Source organism: Anabrus simplex, chromosome 2 (genome assembly GCF_040414725.1).
Source record: "Anabrus simplex isolate iqAnaSimp1 chromosome 2, ASM4041472v1, whole genome shotgun sequence".
Lineage (NCBI taxonomy): Eukaryota > Metazoa > Arthropoda > Insecta > Orthoptera > Tettigoniidae > Anabrus > Anabrus simplex.
In genome coordinates this window covers 589,716,097-589,738,904 of record NC_090266.1, presented here as the reverse complement: position 1 = coordinate 589,738,904, position 22,808 = coordinate 589,716,097, and the positions used below count along the sequence as shown (strand labels likewise).

General features: G+C 40.6%; 1 protein-coding gene across 1 annotated transcript in view; it reads right to left on the bottom strand.

Moving 5' to 3' along the window:
- Positions 1–21,581, bottom strand: part of Sin1 (SAPK-interacting protein 1) — a 214,920-nt gene extending 193,339 nt beyond the window's left edge. The window contains exon 1 of the mRNA XM_067140978.2: positions 21,354–21,581. Within this exon, the coding sequence (XP_066997079.1) occupies positions 21,354–21,426 (73 nt within the window). The 5' untranslated portion in view covers positions 21,427–21,581. The remainder of the gene's footprint in view (positions 1–21,353) is intronic.
- Between the last annotated feature and the right edge of the window lie 1,227 nt (positions 21,582–22,808).

Genomic DNA, 22,808 nt, shown 5'->3' with positions numbered 1-22,808 from the left:
CTGGCCAGCATAATCTCTAGACTGTCTCCCATCGAGCACGTGTGGGATATGATGGGACGACAACTGACACGTGCGACTCGTCAACCCATAACTCTTGCAGAACTACGTGAACAGGTTGAATAGGTGTGGAATAATGTATCCCAAGACAGTATTCGCCATCTGTATGATCGAATGGATGCCAGAATCAGCACCTGCATTGTCGCCCTTGGAGGATACACCACGTACTAATCTTTAGCTTAGACAGTTCTTTGTATCAATCAATTACCACTGATCTGGATCCTTTAGGAGTTAGAATCTGCCCCATTCTCATTGTATTTCCTATGCTATCACAAAAATTCTTGTCATAGGCAGTAAGCAAAGAAATTAGTTCATTGTCAATTAGCACATTGAGAATTATACAGTAATGAAATCAAACGTGGAGATTTTGATGACGAAGTGTTGCGTAGTAATGTGACAAAATTGGTTTAATGGCAGTAGTTGAAATCAGTTGTTCAAATATATTGTACTTTCTACAAAATGCAAGTTCTTTGTATCAATTTGTATAATTACTAGCTGATGTACCCGTGCTTCGCTATGGAATTCTACATTGTGTACAGAATTCTAGGTTAGGTAGTGTACACGTTGTGAGCAAGATTTTATGAAATTGCATAGCTCTTAACGTTACCCTAGAAATGCGACGGGGAAATCACCAAACATCTTTTCTCATGTGAAGTCTGAGTTAGGGTATTTCCACTGTAATGGCAGGCCCACTTGCCTACCATCAGTCACAATCAGGTTGGGGAGCTTTCATTATAACGGTAGACACTCACTCTCCACCTGCCTTTTTACATCCTCAGAAATACTGTCTTAGTAGTTTTCCCAACTGAAATTATCATACATTACAATGACGTCAGTAGGAATGGCGCGAGTAAAAGCAATGCTTTCATATGAAATACTCAATCAAATGAAAAACGACACATTTTCTCACTTTTACTGAACAGGACTAAGCTGCCGATCTAACAGTCCAATGTTCCAGAGCTGGAATGACCAAGCCACAGACAGCCATGATTCGTGAACACTCTTCGTCTTTTTTTTCGGCAGGGGAGGTATTGAATAGTGGAGTCTCCAGGGAAAAAACTACGCCCTTTTACTAATCTGTTTCCTAGGAGTACCCGATGAGTCGGAGAGTATCAATTCACTACACTGACGGGGTATAAATCTGTCTGACCCGGAGGCAAATTTTTCCTCCAACCCCCTCTTGACTGCTAATTTGGAATAAAATGAATGCAGAATTTAATAAAAATGAAGAGGAAGAAGCTATTCTTAAGAATTTTGAGACTATAAGAAAGCTTTTGATTGTGTCAGGCACAATAAGCTGATAGAGATTCTGAGATCAACAGGTATTGACTCCGGTGACTTATGTATAATCAGTAACCTGTACTGGAATCAATTTGCAAATGTCAAAACTGATCAAGGAACTTCAGAAACTGCTTCGATCAGCAAGGGCGTCCGCCAGGGTTGTGTACTGTCACCTCTGTTGTTTAACATTTACTCAGAGGCAATATTTAAAGAAACATTGGCAGACTATGGTGGGATCAAAATTAACGGGAAAATCATCAACATCGGATATGCAGATGATACTGTTGTAAGAGTTGATGACATGCCTGCCCTTCAGTGCATGATAAACTCCTTAGTTCAGCCTAGTGAAGAGTTTGGATTATATGTTAACCCCTCAAAGACGAAACTGATGATGTTCTCTAAGAAGACAATTCGGACAAATCTCACAATAAAAGATAAAATAGTTGAGCAAGTGTCTTCTCACAAATATCTGAGTACCATCTTGGATGACCAACGTAACTCCAAACGGGAGATAATATCGTCCCTGTTCTGCCAAAACGGCGAATGTGACACTGCTCTTTCTATCCATTATTTCCCGTTAAGACTGGCCACGCCTTCCAGCCATATATTTATATGCGGTCCATCAGTACAATTTTCGTTGAGTTCATTTTCCTTTACTGTACCATACTGAAGGAATGTATGTTTGCATGACATTTAAGCACTCCTAGAGTGTGATGTATTTAAGGTTCATTTTCCTTCACACATGCGCATAGGAAAATGAACTCAACGCAAATTGTTCTGATGGACTGCATATCAATATGTGGTTGGGGGCGTGACCAGACTTAAGGAACATAATGGAGAGGAAGAGCATTGTTACATTCGCCGTTTTAGCAAAACAGGGACGATATCTAGAATTGATCAGGCCAGGAAACAATTCATTACCATGAAGAAATTCTTTGTGAGGTCAGATCTCAGTCTCCAACTACGAATTCGTATGATCTGCTATTATATATTTTCTGTTCTCCTATATGGATGTGAAAGCTGGACTCTGGATCCAATCACAGAAAAACGTATTGATGCCTTCGAAATGTTCCTGTATCGCCGTCTCTTGCGGATATTCTGGGTAATGAAAATCTCAAATGCCGAGGTCCTTCGTCGGATGAAAAAGGAAAAAGAACTACTGCTCACCATAAAACAGAGGAAAACACAACACCTAGGACATATCATGAGAGGTGACAGGTATCAATTATTACAGCTTATTACGTGGATCGCCAACCTCCGCTCGGAGACGGCGTCTTAAGAAGAAGAATAAATGAACTGTGGTGCTATAATTTGGAATAGCCCTAATTGTTATTGTTACGGAGATATCCGTGGTAGGTAGAGGTGAAAGAAGGTGCGGGTGTGAATGGGTTTCAAGCTACGAAATTACGTGCAATGTAAAATTAATTTAAAATTTAACTAGGTTATATTTTCTTTTCAAAAACAAGAGATAACAATCATAACAGGTACAGAGTAGCAAAAATGTAGGTACAATATTACTGGATTCGGGCTCAGTGCCCTTACTTCATAACTCTTGGGCAATCAGCCCCGCCTTACTCCAAAAAAAATTTTAGCCAAGGGGCAGAAAACCCCATTCATGCCCAGGAGCACTGGCTCCAAACATTACACATAAAGCCTGCACGAGGCATACAGAAACAAATTTCAAAGAGCGATCCGCTCTCAAAATTGTAAGCCTATCACAAGGCCACACCAAACTCTACCTTCAAGCTGTCCTCTAAGGACGTATTCACAGGGGTAAAATACCCAACCTACGGAGGTCTATTACATGAAAAGAAGGTTGATTACATGACCTCTAAAATAACAATTTGAGAGGAGGCGAACTTGCACTCCTAATACACTTTGTTTTTAAAACCTAATCTGGCTCTGGGCCGCTAACGCAAGGGCTAATCCCATACTACAGAGGTGACTTAGAGAAGAACACTTTACATTACATAAACGAAGAATAGTTTGAGAAAATAAGTTCACCTCAAAACAAATGTGAGTGGGAGCTCGAGAGGGTTAGCACTCTCTATCCCAATATGTAGCTTTACAAGAAAAAGATGAAAAGAGTAATTACATTTTAGGAAAAGGTTACATGATGGAAATGCTTCGAACCCGCCGCGAGTGTTAAACTGCCGACCTAGCAAGAAAAGAAGTTATTAATAGGCCATTACCTGGTGTTGAACGGCTGAAGAAGAAAGAGGCGCTTCCCGCCTCCTGCTATGTACTTAATACACTGAAAGATGGAACAGAAGTGGCCCGGAGACCCCAAAATCAGCAGTTTAAATACTCTCGCGGAAGTTTCTAGGCGTTAGGGGAATGAAAACACCCGCCCACAATGTTTTTATTGGATAGGACCCCGCAACAGATACAAGTTGGGGGAAGATACACCAGATTGGTCAGAAATTACTAAAAGAAATTCGGGATTGGATAAATCTAAAACAAGGGGAAAAAGAGGGGTATACAGCCAACTTAAACAATAACAGAAAGAAATTTAACAAGAAACAAACTTTTGAAATAAAAATTTCTCCAACAAAATAGTTCTTTGACTCCGCACTAGGGTGCGCTATTGTTGATCTTCAGTAGTGTCCTCTAGAAGAGAAAGTTCACACTTCTTACTTCAAGCGAAACAAAAACACATCAAAAGTGACACCGTTCAAAAACTCAAAATTTTCCACGTGGTGACATCTTCTGAGAAAGTAGAGAATTAATAGAATAGATAAAGTTCAACCTTCCTCCAGAAGAGGAGTTTCAACTGGCGCAACTTTTAAATAAACGGTGTAGAGGTGTACCGCCCGGTACAGACCTCCCCCCCCAAAAGTTCCTCCAGGGGTGACACATGAAATCAGTTTGAAACAAAGTCCAAGTAATGATGTTGATACGAAGATAGATAGCAGAAGCATTTACAAGATTTCTTAATTCAGTTTCAAAATGTTGTTGTTGCAGGTGAATGAAAGTCTTTATGTTTGTAGAATTTGAATTTCTGAAGATAAACTTTTAATACTTAAAGGTGAAGAAAAATTTTGCAATGTCCACCAAATATTGTTGTTGAATTCCCAAGTGTAGTTATTGCTTATGGTGACTGTCCATGTAGTTGATGTAGATTGAGTCGGATGGCCAGACCGGCCGTTGCAGCTTGCGTCCAACGGAGGCCGCTCGGACCCCTCAAGTACCCTGAGATACCGCTCGCCCGCACTATGAGGGGAGCAGAGGTGTTGAAGTACGCCGCGCCCGCGGTGAACAGATACAGGCTGCGGGCATGTAGCAGGTCGTGCGCCGCACATCAGCCTTGGCCGGGAGGAGAGCTCCGGCTCGCCGTGCACATGTCGTCCTCGCTGGAGAGGAGGGGGCCCATCCCCCTCCCCAGTCGCTGCACGGCGCTGCGCGGCTGCGGGGGCGCTGAAACATTAAAGCTAGGCGGCAGAATTGTGTTGGACTATCATCTTCTTTGAGGGTACAGGCTTGTGGAGAGGTTGAGGGGCCAGCGGCGTGTAGATATCCATGGCATTTACTATTATGAAGCCACAGTGTAAGGTGGAGCAGGAGACGGGAGCGTGGTAATGGCCGTGGCAAGAACAGGATGGCAGTTTAACGGGTCGGGGCAGGTTTTACACAAGGCTTACATCTAAAACCAAAATATTACAGAAGGGGCAGAATGCCTTAAAAGTGAAACTCAAAAAAAATATAACCTTCATATCCTTTCAAAATAATATGAAGCAAGTTAACACAGAAATTACACCGGTTTCACCTGGGACAGGTGAACTCTAAATATCCTCTCGGTGGCTGGATTACTTAGCAATAAGGTAACCGGCGTAAGAAAATCGAGAATGATACAAGGCCCATGAAATCTGGGGGCAAGCTTGCCCGCGGGAACAAAATTTTTGACCATAACCTGGTCACCTACCTTCAAAGTGGTGGGTCTCCGTCCACGATCATACCTTTCCCTAACCTTTTCATGAGACACTTTAAGATTGGCTTTAGGTTTCTTCCAAAGATCTTTAATGTTATCCGGATCTATTGTCTCGGGTAGAATGTCATTCAAAGACCAGAGGTTAGAGAGCGGCGAGTTGGGAACAAACTTGAACATCAAAGAAGCTGGAGTAAACTTGTGAGATTCATGAACCGCCGAATTCAAAGCAAAAGCTATCCAATGCAGGGACGTGTCCCACCTGGAAGGATCTTCATGATGATAGGCAATGAGTGCGGACCTGAGATTACGGTTAACCCGTTCAGCCAGAGATGGTTGAGGGTAATAAGCAGAAGTAGTTACATGAGAGATGGACAAGTCAAAACAGAATTTACGAAATAAATTTGATGTGAACGCCTTAGCATTATCAGATACAATATATTGACACGGACCAAAAGAAGCAAAAATAGAATTTAAGCAAGTAATGGTTGACTGAGCGGTAGCCAGCTTAGTCGGAAATAACCAGGAAAATCTTGTAAAACCATCTACACACACAAAGATGAACTTGTTGGCATTGCCCTTTGACTGGGGGAAGGGTCCCACATAATCAATATACAGGCGTTCCATGGGGCGCGACGCTTGATGAGAAGACAAAAGGCCTACTTTAGTGGACATGGTGGGTTTACTGATCAAACAAGATTTACAAGCTTTTACGAGTTCCCGAATTTCACCGTCCATACCTTTCCATATGAACATTTCACGAATCTTTTCACGAGTTTTAAAGATTCCAAGATGCCCCCCCAATGGGGTCTCATGATAGTATTTGAAGATCATAGGTACAAGAACCGCTGGAACAACAACTTTCATCAACTTATCATGCCTCGAAGGGCAACATAGAACACCATTCCTCAGAACATAAGGGACAGCATGTTCCCCAGAAGAAAGGGTTTCCATTATCGGAGCCAGCGTAGGATCTTCACGTTGGTATTTCTCGATATCCCTAAAGAGCATGGGAGCATCGGTTAGGATGGCATTAACCTCGGATAGTATGGACTCGGAAGGTGATGAACTGTCGACCGGTTCATGGGTCTCGACCTCGTCTGAAAACATACGGCTGAGTCCATCAGCCACAACATTTTCGGTACCTCTGATATGCCTGACATCGAATTGGAAGGCGGAAATACGGATGGCCCAACGGGCTATACGACCAGTACGACGCGGTCTACCTAAGACCCAGCTTAAGGCTTGGTTATCTGTCTCCAGGTCGAATTTGACATGTTCCAGATAGAGACGGAACTTTTCTAAGGCGAATAAGACTGCCAACCCTTCGAGCTCATAGATGGAATACTTGGCTTCTTGAGCCGATAGAGTCCTAGATGCATAGGCGATGGGACGCCTCCCTAGTTCAGTCTCTTGAAGAAGGACTGCAGCTACAGCTGACGACGACGCGTCCGTTTGGACGATGAATTTCTTCGAGAAATCAGGCATAGCAAGTACAGGGGCATTACAGAGAGCTAATTTAAGATCTTCGAAAGCGGCTTGTTGAGAAGGTCCCCACTCGAATTTGATGCCTTTCCTACGAAGAAGGTTTAAGGGCGCCGCTCTATTAGCGAAGTTAGGAATAAACTTCCTGAAGAAATTCACCATACCAATGAATCTAGCGATACCTTTGATGTCCTTAGGAGGTTTAAAATCACGGATGGCCTGTGTTCTAGAATGATCGACAGCTACCCCATCGGGTGACACAATATGCCCTAGGAATGACATAGAGGGCTTAGCAAAGGCAACCTTGGACAACTTGACAGTTAACCCAGCCTTACGAAGGCGATTCAGAACTTCTCGCAGATGATCTAGATGTTCTTCAAAAGTCTCGGAAAATACGACGACATCATCCAAGTAGTGATATAAGTACTCAAATTTGATGTCGGAAAAGACCCTATCTAGTAGCCTAGTGAGCACAGCTGCCCCCGTGGGGAGCCCGAAAGGCACGCGGTTGTATTCGTATAAGTTCCAGTCCGTGGCAAACGCTGTAAGATGTTTAGACTCTTCGGCAAGGGGAATTTGATTATAGGCCTGATTCAAGTCCAAGATGGTGAAGAACTTGGCCTTACGAAACCATGAAAAGCAAGAATGAAGGTCGGGAAGGGGCACAGATTGCAACACCACCTTCCGATTGAGAGCCCTGTAATCAATGACAGGCCTGAAGCCTCCTTGGGGTTTCGGGACTAGAAAAATAGGCGAAGAATACGCTGACTTAGAGGGCCTAATAATACCATCCTTCAACATCTGATCGATGATTTCTTTCAGAGCCTTCATTTTAGGTGGAGATAGCCTATACGGTGGAAAACGGACAGGAATCGAATCCGTGACCTCAATTTTGTATTCAATAAGGTCAGTAACACCAAGAGTATCAGAGAACACCTCGGGAAACGACTGACACAGTTTCCGAATACTATCAGCCTGCTCCTCAGGTAGATGTCTAAGGTCTAACAACATCTCATCCTGGGTAGGCGAAATAGATGAACATGATACAGAATTACACTTTAACAAGGGAATTCTACAATTGGACGCAAATTTGAATGTGCACGACCTACTCTGGAGATCGAGCACAAGACCAGTGTGAGAAATGAAGTCCGCTCCCAATATGATGGGGCAAGACAAGTGCTTAGCCACAAACAGTTTGATTTTCCATGTAAATTTAAAAATACGAATTTTGACCAGTACGGAACCTAGAATTTCTAATGGCGATGAATTAGCCGAAACATATTGAATAAGAGCTGAGACATGGTCAGGTAGTTTACAAACAGATTTCAATTTAGAATACCATTCAGCCGAAATAATCGAACAAACACTGCCTGAATCTAAGAGAGCTGTTATAGGCTCGTTATTTAACTCAATCTTAAGAAAAGGAACAGGTGCGGGGGTATCCGCCGCAATCCTAAGACATTCTTTAGGGCATTCAAAAGATGAATTTGAAGGCTGATTGTTCTCTGCATTTACAACCTGTTTACTAGGGGCTGAGTCTCGGGAAGATGGATTAGTCGACTCAGCCGATGCCACTAGTCACTTTTTATTATTGGCATAGGTGGAATTTGCACCAGAAGTTGAGCAGGAGGGGGTGCTATTTGAGTTTGGGCAATTTTTGGCGATACGTGAGAAGGCCCCACACTTAAAACAGCCTTGTGATGAACCAGCTCCATTATTTGCCCTACTAGACTTGATCAGAGGACACTTATTGCGCAGATGGTCAGGCGACCCGCAAGCATAACATTTACGAGGGGTGACTGATCGGCGAGGTGGAAGCCGAGTATTACTAAAAGAAGGCGGGGGTTCTTTTGCCACACGCAAGGAATCGGCATACCTAACTCCTTCCGCAGAGACGGCTAATGCTTCCAGTTCAGAGAAGGTTTGCGGGCACGCCGCGAAACACAAATATGACCTGTAGGGTGGTGAAATCCCTTCGATAATAGCTTGCACGATCTGATCCTCAGGGAAGTGGAGAGCAAACACCCTAGTATAAAACTTAATATCTTGGATGAAGTCTGCCAGGTTTTCATCCAAGCGCTGTACCCGATAATAGTATTTCTGAATAAGAGATGACCTCGCGCGGGCAGGAATAAAATTTGCAAGCAGATGTGCATGGAAATCTTCGATAGATGACTGTTCAGCTATGGCTCTTACTATTTTATCTGAGAGAACCCCAATAGCATAAGGATAGATAATTTGCAAAATTTGACATGGGGAAAGAGAAAACACAAGGGCATGATCCTGAAATTCCACTAGAAATCTTAAAAATGAAATTACGTCACTGGTGGTATTAACGGAAAACTTGGATATACCTCTGAGCAACATTGCCAATGGATGAGGCAAGCTGCTAAACCCGGGCGACATAGTAGGTAAAGGTTTCAATGGCAAGGAAGTTAATTCAGCACGTACATTGTTCAACGATGTGCGGCGTTCAGACTCATTGTCCAATGGGGCAGAGATAGTTTGAGCAGCAACGGTTATCCTATTGCCTTCTCCCTTAGCAGGTTCTTCCTCACTACTTACATTCACTATGGTGGGCTGATCAGATTTGGGAGGAACTTCCCTAGTTAACAATTGAGTGACTTTACTAGACAATTCAGAGATAGTTTCAAGGAGCGTATTAGCTTGCTTCCTCTCAACGTCATTCACCTTCAGAGACAACAGATCATTAACTCTATTTGAAAAGTGATATAATCTGCCTTGCACACGCTTAATTTGGTTAGGAGACGGATCATTTTCATCAAAAAAACTAACTACGGAAGCTAGCCCAGTAATATTCTCCGTGATCGTGGAAAGAGAGTCGTCAATTTCTTTCTCTCCCAAATTGGGGATGGAAATGGGCAAATCAAGGGACTCTCTAAGCTTGTTAGTGTCTATTGCAACCGTGCCTCCAGATTGAACGTTTCTGATAGTTAACTCGTATATCAACTCCTCTTTGCGCAAATAGTTAAGGAGGAGAACATCGCGAGGGCCGGACATGATGACAGAACAATAAAAAAAAAACTCAAAAATTCCAGCAACTGAGAAAATTGTTAGAGTTCGAATTAAAGCAATGTTTAGCCGTCAAAAGGGGCTAAATTGAGACCCATTCAACCACGCTCTGCTACCACTTGTTACGGAGATATCCGTGGTAGGTAGAGGTGAAAGAAGGTGCGGGTGTGAATGGGTTTCAAGCTACGAAATTACGTGCAATGTAAAATTAATTTAAAATTTAACTAGGTTATATTTTCTTTTCAAAAACAAGAGATAACAATCATAACAGGTACAGAGTAGCAAAAATGTAGGTACAATATTACTGGATTCGGGCTCAGTGCCCTTACTTCATAACTCTTGGGCAATCAGCCCCGCCTTACTCCAAAAAAAATTTTAGCCAAGGGGCAGAAAACCCCATTCATGCCCAGGAGCACTGGCTCCAAACATTACACATAAAGCCTGCACGAGGCATACAGAAACAAATTTCAAAGAGCGATCCGCTCTCAAAATTGTAAGCCTATCACAAGGCCACACCAAACTCTACCTTCAAGCTGTCCTCTAAGGACGTATTCACAGGGGTAAAATACCCAACCTACGGAGGTCTATTACATGAAAAGAAGGTTGATTACATGACCTCTAAAATAACAATTTGAGAGGAGGCGAACTTGCACTCCTAATACACTTTGTTTTTAAAACCTAATCTGGCTCTGGGCCGCTAACGCAAGGGCTAATCCCATACTACAGAGGTGACTTAGAGAAGAACACTTTACATTACATAAACGAAGAATAGTTTGAGAAAATAAGTTCACCTCAAAACAAATGTGAGTGGGAGCTCGAGAGGGTTAGCACTCTCTATCCCAATATGTAGCTTTACAAGAAAAAGATGAAAAGAGTAATTACATTTTAGGAAAAGGTTACATGATGGAAATGCTTCGAACCCGCCGCGAGTGTTAAACTGCCGACCTAGCAAGAAAAGAAGTTATTAATAGGCCATTACCTGGTGTTGAACGGCTGAAGAAGAAAGAGGCGCTTCCCGCCTCCTGCTATGTACTTAATACACTGAAAGATGGAACAGAAGTGGCCCGGAGACCCCAAAATCAGCAGTTTAAATACTCTCGCGGAAGTTTCTAGGCGTTAGGGGAATGAAAACACCCGCCCACAATGTTTTTATTGGATAGGACCCCGCAACAGATACAAGTTGGGGGAAGATACACCAGATTGGTCAGAAATTACTAAAAGAAATTCGGGATTGGATAAATCTAAAACAAGGGGAAAAAGAGGGGTATACAGCCAACTTAAACAATAACAGAAAGAAATTTAACAAGAAACAAACTTTTGAAATAAAAATTTCTCCAACAAAATAGTTCTTTGACTCCGCACTAGGGTGCGCTATTGTTGATCTTCAGTAGTGTCCTCTAGAAGAGAAAGTTCACACTTCTTACTTCAAGCGAAACAAAAACACATCAAAAGTGACACCGTTCAAAAACTCAAAATTTTCCACGTGGTGACATCTTCTGAGAAAGTAGAGAATTAATAGAATAGATAAAGTTCAACCTTCCTCCAGAAGAGGAGTTTCAACTGGCGCAACTTTTAAATAAACGGTGTAGAGGTGTACCGCCCGGTACAGTTATTATAGACCAGGCCATACTACTACTACTACTCTACTAAGTGAGCCTCTGCCTTATGTATGCCCACCGCTCATTCAAAACAGCGCGTCAGAGTAGGGATAGAATAGCTGGAATCCTGTGATGAACCAGTCTGTTACGTACCAGCTGTATCAGAAAATGTATGAACCAGAGGAATGATATAATAAAGAAGTAAGTTTTCTAACTCCCCAGTTATTTCCCGCCAATATTCAGTCAGGCTATTACACTCGGTACGCTGCAGTAATCCCATCTATCGGAGTTGAGAGGCAGCATAAGAGACAAAGAACATCACAACAAACAATGGTCAATATAATGTTATTGTTGATCAACGTTATGCGCTTTCGATATTGCAGGCCTTCAGATTTAGTTTTCTTCCGACTCTGAAATACCACTCGTATCATACTCGGTAGTTAAAACTGAATAAAACATAAATGACCGGAAATTTTATTCTCTATAACTTTTGTTATGTAGTACTTTTCGATAGGACCAACAACATAGGCATTTAAAAATTATATTTTAGGTGCCTTCCCATAAACTACAATTTCATCCAGGGAGAATAAAGTTGTTTATAGCTTAGACTGTAGCTTCTTATTCCCCGACTCTATATACCGTTTTTCATCAAATTCTGTTAACCCAATTTCTCGTGGCTCGGCGTTGATATGGGCTTAGCAACAAAACTACAAATTCATGAATATCTGTGTTATCATAGCCGTACGGTAAAAATGTATGAGACATAAATGGTCGGAAATTTAATAATATATAACTTTGGTTATGTAGTATTTATCGATACGACCACTAATAATATAAATATTTTGGAATTAAATTTTAGGCCTTCCACTAAACTACCATTTCACACAGTGTGAATTAAATTATTTATATCCTAGAGTGTAGTGGCTCATTCTTTGGCTTCGCATACAGATTTTCAATGCGATAGGACCACTAATCTATATAAATAAAAATGAATCGCTAAATGTGTTGCTAAGCGCAAAACTCGGGAACGGCTGGAGCAATTCGGCTAATTCTTTTTTTCAAATATTCGTCGAAGTCCGAGTAAGGTTTTTACGAAGAGAAAAACTGGAAAAAATGTCTGGAAAAACGTAAAAGCCTCATTTCTCTTTTTCCATTCAAACTGTTCGTCTCTCTTTCCTTCTCCCACGTTTGCGCTTAGCGCTGTCCTCTTCTAATCCAGCGCGTTTGCCAAATGTCCGTAAATCTCAATGTTATCGGTTAAATTGGGTGAATATCGTATTATGTACAAAATTTCAAGCCGCATTTGATGCCGTTAACAAAACAGGGTTTACAAAGTAATTGAGTGTGAAAATGTTAATATAATGGAATGTTACCTCAAATGCAAAATCTTCATTGCATAGAACTTATCATGTCATAACTCCTATTTTACATTCACTATATTTGTAATTTTTTCACTGCTGGTAAAGGAACATTTCAGCTCGACGTAGGTAAGTTTGTTTTTAAATTTAAATGATAAGAACATGCACTATTTGTGTTTCTTTTCAGTCATGTTCAGAGATTTTTATGTGCAGGCACGAAAAAGTCAGTGGCTGGCCAACTTCTTTGCTATTGAATTTGCATTGGGGGGGGGGGGGTGTCAAAGCGAGGAATATGGTCTTCGGATATGGAAGTTATTTTTAAAACAAACCCCAAGTTCTTATCTCGCTCATTTCTCAGTTTGTGACAGGAAGAATGTCTCCTTGGGTTTTGGTTTCGCGCGGGCGGGCTGGCTGTCTGCCTGCCTCGACTTCCGGTACGGATCTTCCAAACACGCTCTCCAGACAGTCGCATGCATTGTCGTGTTTTGTTATAGTTGAAGACCTTTGTCTACCCTGATTGTTTTTAAATCTTCGCTTCTCAGCAAACAAGTTCATCGATTTCTTTGGTTGACTGGTTTATTTTGAGTGTGCTTCCATATACAATATACTCATTTCAAGACTCATGCCGCCTATAAGACGCGGGCGGAGAAACTTCGGTCGAAGAACTCGAAATGCTACAAGCCAAGCTAATTTTCAGTCTAATCGGGCTGCACAACAACGTGAAGAGCGAAATGAAACTGAAAGGATTCGACTATCACAAACCCGTGCAGCGCGTCGTTCAGCTAATAATATTGCAAGTTTGAATCGAGCAGCTTTCAGTTACGATGTTTCAATTGACTACAGTGCCTACCAATGCGTTGCTATTGGATCTATGCACTCAATTTGCCAAAATTGTAAGGCATTGAAATACAAAAATGAAGCCGCTGGATTGTGTTGCGCAAATGGCAAAGTGAAATTAGTGCCACTGATTCCACCATCAGATCCATTGTACTCATTGGTTTCAGGAACAGATTCCATACATTTCCTTACAAATATCCAAAAATATAACAACTGCTTTCAAATGACTTCATTTGGGGCAACAGATGTACGGTACTTCGTGACAATTTCAAGCCAACTTTCAAGGTAACATATAACATTGCTTTCTTTTAACATGTAACAAACAGACGTATTGCTTTGTTTATTTTATTCTGTAGTTTTTTGTGGCAAAAATAATAAACCTGCCCTTAATTTACAGATTTTTGAACTCGCTGGATTTGCCAAGATTGCCGCCTCACATTCTTCAATTGAAGGTCGGATCAATGGTCATAATGTTACAAAATATCAACCAACCGCGTCTTTGTAACGGCACAAGGCTAGCGGTGAAAACATTACTGAACAACGTGATCGAAGCAACAATTCTAACGGGGAAGTACAAAGGAGAAGACGTTTTGATACCACGCATCCCTTTGATTCCGACTGACATACCATTTGAATTTAAACGACTGCAGTTTACAGTGCGGGTCGCCTTTGCTATGACCATAAATTATCCCAGGGGCATTCATTGAGTGTTTGCAGCATTAATCTTGAAAAGCCATGTTTCTCGCATGGAAAATTGTATGTAGCCTGTTTCCGTGTTAGAAAACTATCAACTTTGTTTATTTACGCGCCAGGTAATCAAACAAAAAATATCGTGTACGGTACCTTAAAGCTTTACAATGAAAAATATCTTCATAGTGTTCACTGGAATCAGTGTTTTCTATGATAGTTATTCCCTACGAACAAAGAGGAGTAAGTTTTGCCACATTATCTTCACGCCATCAACTCATCAAATTACTTGATTTGCAACAGGGGATAATTATGGCTCTGTGAGGGATTTGAAGACCTGTTGAACAGTTCCCATCTACGTTACAGTCAATCGGGGTTATTTCTGGGTAGTGATATGCTGTGACCTATTTGAGCATTTTCCTATTTACAATCAAGATATTAATATTGCAGGTAATGGTAACACGTTCTCCAGTAGTTTGTTACTAACTTTTGGTAGCAGTAGAAAATTAACTCATTTGATGTTGATGATTCCTCATTTGCATTATTCCGATTTTTGCGTGCAGTACAGATTGAATTTCAGTTCGTTCCATTGTCATTTATATTTGACAGAACGACGTCTGTCGGGTCAGCTAGTAATGTAAATATTTAAGAATTAAGTTGCAAGTTGCTTTACGTCGCACCGACACAGATAGGTCTTATTGCGACGATGGGACAGGAAAGGGCTAGAAGTGGGAAGGAAGCGGCCGTGGCCTTATTTAAGGTACAGCCCCAGCATTTGCCTGGTGTGAAAATGGGAAACCATGGAAAACCATTTTCAGGGCTGCCGACGGTGGGGTTCGAGCCCACCATCTCCCGAATACTGGATACTGGCCGCACTTAAGCGACTTCAGCTATCGAGCTCGGTGAATTAAGTTTTAGGCCTTCCCCTAAACTACCATTTCACTCAGCGTGAATAAAATTATGTATAGCCTAGATTGTAGCGACTTGTTCCTCGACTTTGCATACCAATTTTTATTGAGATAGGACCGCTAATAACAAATATTTGAAAATAAAATTATTTATAGCCTAGATTGCAGCGACTTATTCGTTGACTTTGCGTACTGATTTTCATTAAATTCTCTTTTTTTTTCTAGTGATGCATGTACAGACAGACAGACAGAAATTACGGAAAAGTAAAAAGTGCATTTCCTTGTTACTGTGGACATGACCGATACAGAAATACCATTCTTTTCAAATTCTGATCAATGTACATACAAAACTCTTATTTTATATACATAGATTTTAATGAAACTTGTGGTACCAATAAAGTCTTTCACGCCACCTAACGAATAATCACTGCAATCTTGGGTTATTAAGCCATGTGTACGTGCAGCATTACCCTCACAGCATACCATTTAGGCTTGGCAGCTGGACTAGTACGGTTTTCTAAGTAGTATTTGTTCTGAGTCGTAGTTAGAAGTAGCTCAAAGCATCCTAAAATATACTATAATTTTTTAAATTATAAAACTGCACTACACTGCGAATATAATTACATGAGTTTCCACAATATCTCGGTTCACTTAATCTGACACTGTGGTGTAAAACCACCGAGAAAAATTCCTAAGAGCAACAGTTATAGAGAATTCATCACCACCAAGTAGCTTCCAGTAAGCTTCAGTCCAGACGGATTGTGGATCATACGCTCTGAAATTAGAAAGTAGGGGACCACACGGAACTGAGACCACAGGACCAAGTAAATAGGAGTAGTAATGTACACCAAACCACTAATACTTCAAAACCAGAATCACACTTCTAGTTGGGTCAGATAGGCAGTCCAGTGCCAAAATTTGTATCTGTGCTATGAAAAAAGTAAATTATGAGTGACATAAAAGCGGAGTTATTGTGCAAAAAGTATTTGGTGACAAGGAAGAGCCTGATGCTATCTTCATTATGCTTGTACCTGAAGTGGAGATTTTGGGGCGAGAAGGTCAAGACATTATTGCATTCTCATAGTGAGAAGTCATGTGTAAACCTGAAGTTTTATAATAATACTAAGATTGTAATATATATCTGAAGAAATTCTGGTGTATAACACATTCACTTTGTCTGCTATGGGCAGTAAATCTCGTAGGATTGAAAGCCAGGTAGCAATTCCAGGTAAGACAGGTAGTGAGACTGTTTTTCAGGTGTGTATGTTAGTGCCCAATTTAGAATATTTTGTGAGTTTTGAGGCTGAATGGTTGGGTATTCAAGGGATTGAGTCAGGTTACAATAGCACAATGGTTAAATTCTTTTGGAGATAGTTTTCATGATTTCATAAGATTAGAGTATAAAATTGATGAGGGAACTTTTGTTCATAAGCTGGGTTGTTTCCAGATTGCTTACGATGTAGAAGTATATGTAAGTTGTGATAGTCGGTCACAGGTAAACCCGTCACATGCCTGTGGAGTCGCGAGAGGGGCCAGTTCCTGGAGACTATGAATAAAATTTATTTAGTGGTGGAGCAGAGGGCTGGTTTGTTTTCATCATTAGTAGGATATGGAGATGTTTTTAGTGCAAAGCCAAGAAAGACTCATTTGTATGAATAGAAATTTGATATCACTGATTGCTTGAGTTTGTGTTTACGACAGAGCAGTAAACGAGGTCCTCTCAGAAATGTTGGGTGGATGGAATTATTGAACCTTCATATACCGGTAGTCAGTATGTGAACCCTTACATGGTTGTAGCCAAGAAGGATGGGAGTGTTCACATGTGCTTGGATGTGAGAAAGGTGAACAAACGCAGAGCATTCAATCAACAAAAGAGTGCCTGAATCTGATTTCCCTGTACTATTCCCTTTTTCCCAGCATTAAATTCAGCAGGCTGTAGTACACAAGAGTGATGCTTGAGTAATATCAATACATTGGAAAGTGTCTTATTCTGCATACTTACAGCGGCATAAAAAGCACGTCAAAAGTCAAACAAATTACACCATACCATAAGATACCAACCTGTGAAGTGGGGTATCAGAAACGTGCATGCATGCACACACAAACTCTCCCTCTCACCCTATCATTAGATTTACATTGTTATGGAAAATTAGGGCTAAATAAACGTGTTCTGTACTGTATGCTGAAAATGCCTATTTTGATGTTAGGGTCTATTTTAACTTAATTTTTTCACTTCATATTTTTGCAACTGTCCACTATTTTTCTCAAGAGCCTGTTCTGCTTACATTCCAAGACGGATAACAACCCCTATCTTTCACGTTATCTGAAAGTCCTGCAATGAACAAAGCAGTAGGGAAATACCTGAAGCACACAACTTCTCATTATCCTAAAATTCCAATTTTCACCAAAATAGCAATGGCACATCTTCTCTACCAGAAACCAGTTTGTCCTTTGACTTGCAAGTATTTAGAATCACTTGTGTGCATAACTTGAACTGTGTAATACTGAAAAGAAAATAACCAAAAGCTTGATAGTTCATCAGTGGCTTAATCGATGGATGGCAATATATAGTCAGAAACAAAAGTTTACCTACTCCTCAACATTTCATGTAAATACAAGCAAAACAGTTTACTTATCTCCACTTATAAAACAAAATGATAGACTGGCAGACACATTTTGGCATTACTGACTACTAAGTGTAGAACTAAAGGCAAGATATTGTTCACTTCTGAAACAGAGGAAATATGAGGAACAAACGTGAACATACACTCACAATTTTTCACTCTAATATTAGGTTCAGTACTTTGTGTTTTCCAAAAGCTGAAAAATTCCTTTTTCGATTTTAAATTTATTTTGAGTGATAAGTGCTACAATTTCTTCACGGATAAGCTAGAAAAAGTGCTTGATGGCTATCGTAAAACAAACTACGGGAATAGTGATGAATAAAAGCACTGTAATGGAATTCCGTTTGTATATGATACATTCAAAGTGCAAAATATGAGTTAGTTCTTTTTAATGTTCCTTACATAAATGCGGTACCTTATTATAGGTATCAGTGTCATTCCATAGTAACAAATTATTAGTGCCAATTTTGTATAATGGCTTGCTAACAACAGATTGGGTGGGTAAGATGGAACAGTAGCACAAATGAAAAAAAGCACCAAAGGAACCCACGATTGACATGTTACAGACATGAAGCAAAATATGGAGCACTTGCAACTGACCAACTGAGTGGAAGGAATCAACATATATCCCACTACACAAAAATGGATCAAAACAATATTGTGCAAACTACAGAACCACCTCGCTAATAAACCATATCAGCAAGGTTATGTTAAATATTTTACAAGAGCACTTCCGCAAATACCCCTAGAGCAAGCAGATTTTGTCATACCATGATCAGGAACAAGAGAACAGATAATAAACATGAGGCAAATGATACAGAAATTCTACAAGTTTAATGTGCCTGCTATATTCTGTTTCTTTGATTGTCTAAAGCAGGGCCTCTCAGAGTGCATGCACCAGGTGCATGCACTGTGCACGGTGCAAAAGACGACTTTGCTTTGTCGACCAGAGTGCAGACCCCCACTCTTCGATTTGGAGCAATAGCGCTGTCTCTCTCTTTCCCCACGCCTGTCTCCCTCTTCCTCACTTGCTCCGCAGTGCTCCAAATCCGAGCCGAGTTGAACCGAGCTTAGCTGAGTAGCCCAGAGACTAAGCGTTGGTCCGTGCTGAGCCGAATGGGACCGATGCACTGTGCACAGCAACTCTGCACCTCAATTTGCACGCGTGAGATTTGGGGCGTTTGAGATGCCCTGGTCTAAAGCATTTGATAATGTTAATTGGAACTATCTTTGCCAAGTGCTTCAAGAAATGGCAATGTCAAGTCATTTTATACAACTGATAAAATCATTGTATACCAACAAAAAAGCATATGTCAGAATCGATAGGATGTTAGGCCCTATCAGAACCCTTTAAGGCAGGAAAAGGCGTTAGACAGGGATGTGTTTTGTCACCACTCCCATTCAAAATCAATGGAGAGTGGATTTTCAGAAAAGCCACAAAGGACTAGAGAAATGGCAAGACTACCTCCATCCTCTGCTATGAAGACGATACTATGCTGCTGACTAATTTGAAGGGTTTAGTGCAGAAGCAGGCCTTAAATTAAACCAAACAGGTGTTACTTGATGGTAGTGAAGAGACTGGGTGCAGTACCTTGCCCTTTTCAACTCACACAGGATATAGATCTCAAGTAAAATACAGTCTATCATGAAGTTTGCATTTCCAGTATAACATACGTGAAGGTGAAATGAAAAGAAGAACAGGTTGGCTATGAATGTACTGTCTGTTCTAATAACGATATGGAAATATCATCATACAAAGCAAAGAAATGACTGGTTCAAGCTTTGGTATTTCCTATTGTCAAGTATGGCACTGAGTCCTGGACTATAAGTTCTGTATGTTATAGGAGAATCAAGGTTTTTGAGATGATATGCCATCACAGAATGCTACAAATATCACAGGTAGCAAGAGGAACAAATGACTCTATTCTGAAGGATCTAACGATAGCCCCTAACGCAGGCCTACTTCCAACCATCCAAACAATGAAAGTTTTTCAGCCATGTCATCCAGTGAGACGCCATCGAGAAGCATCTGATCCAGGGCAATGTTGAATGAAAAAGACAGAGAACAAGTGCCCCAAACCTCTATAATGACCAGATAAAGAGTTTGACAAATCTCCACTTGAAAGAATAATGCACACAGCAGAACGCCATGATGAATGGTGGAGTATTGTTCACAGAATTGTGTGAAAGGTCACAATGTTCACAATAAAACGGCAACCAAGAAACATGGTTCACATCAAAGAGACAGGATATATCATTGCTTTAAAGAGGGATATATGATGTTTCGTACTACCATCTGAGTTTTATTTATTTGTAATGGGGCAGGAAATGTGTACGTCACTGTTTGAGAAAATGGCTACTTTGACTGCAGACTCTAGGGACTTAACAGTGCCGTCGTTCAGTCCATATTATAACAGTAATTTGGACATCTCTTATCGTGTGTTTGTTGGCTATGACGGAAGGGATGAGGGTTTGTTGGAACATATCGTTGAGAGTAATGAAGCAATATTTCATTATGTTAATAGCCACAATGTGGTACAAATAGTTTTTTAACAGAGGATGATGCATTTGTTGTCAAGGAAAGGGATACGTGTGGAGGTCAAGTGTTACTGAAGGCAGGGTTGATCGAGAATGTGAAAGTTTTGTTTGGAGCCTTTAAAAATTAGTATATAGGACCAGTCAACAGTTGATTTTATCAAAATTTGAAGTGAAATAAAGAGTGTGGAAAATTCTACAAAAGCAATTGCAACTGTGCCCATACTCTTTGCAACCGGTACAGGTACTTGCAGATAAGAGTTTGGAGATAAAAGATAACCTAAAAGAAGTAAGTGGAGATATACCACTCCTAATAACAGAAAACTGTCCCATGCCAAGACCAAATAGCAGAATTGTAGCATTTGAGTCCACTGAACAAATGTGTCTTGGAACGCATGAACATGACAGAGGGTAAACTTTAAATGAAGTTATCCCCGGTGGGTTGTAACAACCCACAGAAGTTAACAATAAACTGAAATAGCTAGGCTGACCTCCAGATCGCGTGTTTCTAACCCCATTACAAGTGTCCACTCCAAGATGTAGGCCTTCTTCAATTTGAAAGGTTGAAAGAGCACTCCGTACCATTGTTGTTAGGGGCTTAGTTCCTATGCTCAAGTCTGCAAGATCAAAGTACAGTACTAAACGTACATAAATGTGACAGTAATTTACGGGCATGTTGAAGAACCCTGAATTCTGGCACTCCCATGCCCCTTAAAACTAACAGCAATCGAAGTGATATAAATACATATTATCGAAATACATATAGGCCTAAACTCAGTAAACAATCTAAGATGGTAAACAAATATTCAATTAAGTTTGGAGAACACTTTCCCTTCACATTAATAAAAATGGAAAGTCTCTACGCGGAAAATTAATAAGAAATACCTATTACCCCGAACCATAAGTGGATATTAAAGCGCGTCCTCTACTAATACACGGGTAGCCACAATTTCCATTGCGTTAGTTGATTCTATGGGACACAATATAATTGTCAGGATTACTATAACGTTCTAAATTAGACCTACCTGTATCGTCAGAAGACATAAAGGAGTTTCGAATGTGAGATAAAAGCCAATGTTTATTGTCGTAAATAGCCATGATGAAATCAAATAATAACACATATGGATGTAATCAAATGATTATTATTATTATTGACCGTCCTCACAGCTGTCATCCTCCCATTACATTTACGCAAGCACAAGAACCAGCTGGCTGTAGTTAAACAAGCATGTCACTTTGAAACAAAAACATTATTCTTCTTCTGCTGCTTCGCTTTTACGTGGACTTTGCTCTGCCGTTGCCCAAAGAGAATGCAAAGAGGCGGGTGGCAAGAATGAGTAGCCGGGTGGTGAATACTACGTAAAACTTCAATATGAATATAAATTTCAATTCGTTCCCCTCGGGGCGTTAACAATAATATCAGACAGGTAAATATTAACTGCACAATTGAACTATTTGAATGTTATGATCACAAACAAGTTATAACAGAGTACGTTGAACTTCTAGTGTTCTATTGCTCCTTCCAAATCATATAACACCCGACCTCCCACTCGGTTGCTGTGGATATGTGGACAGCATCTTTATACAGCATCCTTGATAAGGGTCTTGGATAACTGGAGTGACGAAAGTGCCTCGAACACACAGTGCGGTTCCTCAGCTGCTTCGGAGGAAGCTACCGCAACCGTTCGACCCCCACAACGACCAACCACTCTCTGCAAAGGTTAGGTCTAGCAACAGGGAAATGATGAAATAAAATTCCCTGTTGCCAGCCTTCTTCGCTATCTGTGTAAATTCCACAGATCTGGCACTTTTCGTGCATGGTCTGAGACATGAAAAGAAATAGAAGAAAATAATTAAGGACATTGTAATCAGTTTATATTTTTACTGCTAATATCAATACTATCAAAACGATAGTGGCTTATCAGACATAGGCCTAATATAACATTACATCAACTGAATTTTAAGGTGTCTGTTTCAAGTAGGCTTATGTAACTATCATATCAACCACCATGCAAAAAGGTACCAAAAATGTAACAGCCAAAAATAATAGCAACTGTCAATCATTAACTTATTAACTTACTTAACCTCCTGCGGCCTAGTATCATTTTAATAGGATTTTATTTATAAATAGAATGGAATATCCTCAAACATTATTCAAACAATAAGATATAAAACAGAAAATTTAGGCCTAGGCGATTATGTTTCAATTTTTTTTTTTTGCCATTGGCTTTACGTTGCACCGACACAGATATGTCTTATGGCGACGATGGGGCAGGAAAGGGCTAGGACTGGGAAGGAAGCGGCCGTGGCCTTAATTAAGGTACAGCCCCAGCATTTTCCTGGTGTGAAAATAGGGAAACCACGGAAAACCATCTTCAGGGCTGCCGACAGTGAGGTTCGAACCTACTATCTCCCGAATACTGGATACTGGCCGCACTTATGTTTCAAATTATCCGAAATTCATTTGCCTTGGTGTGGTA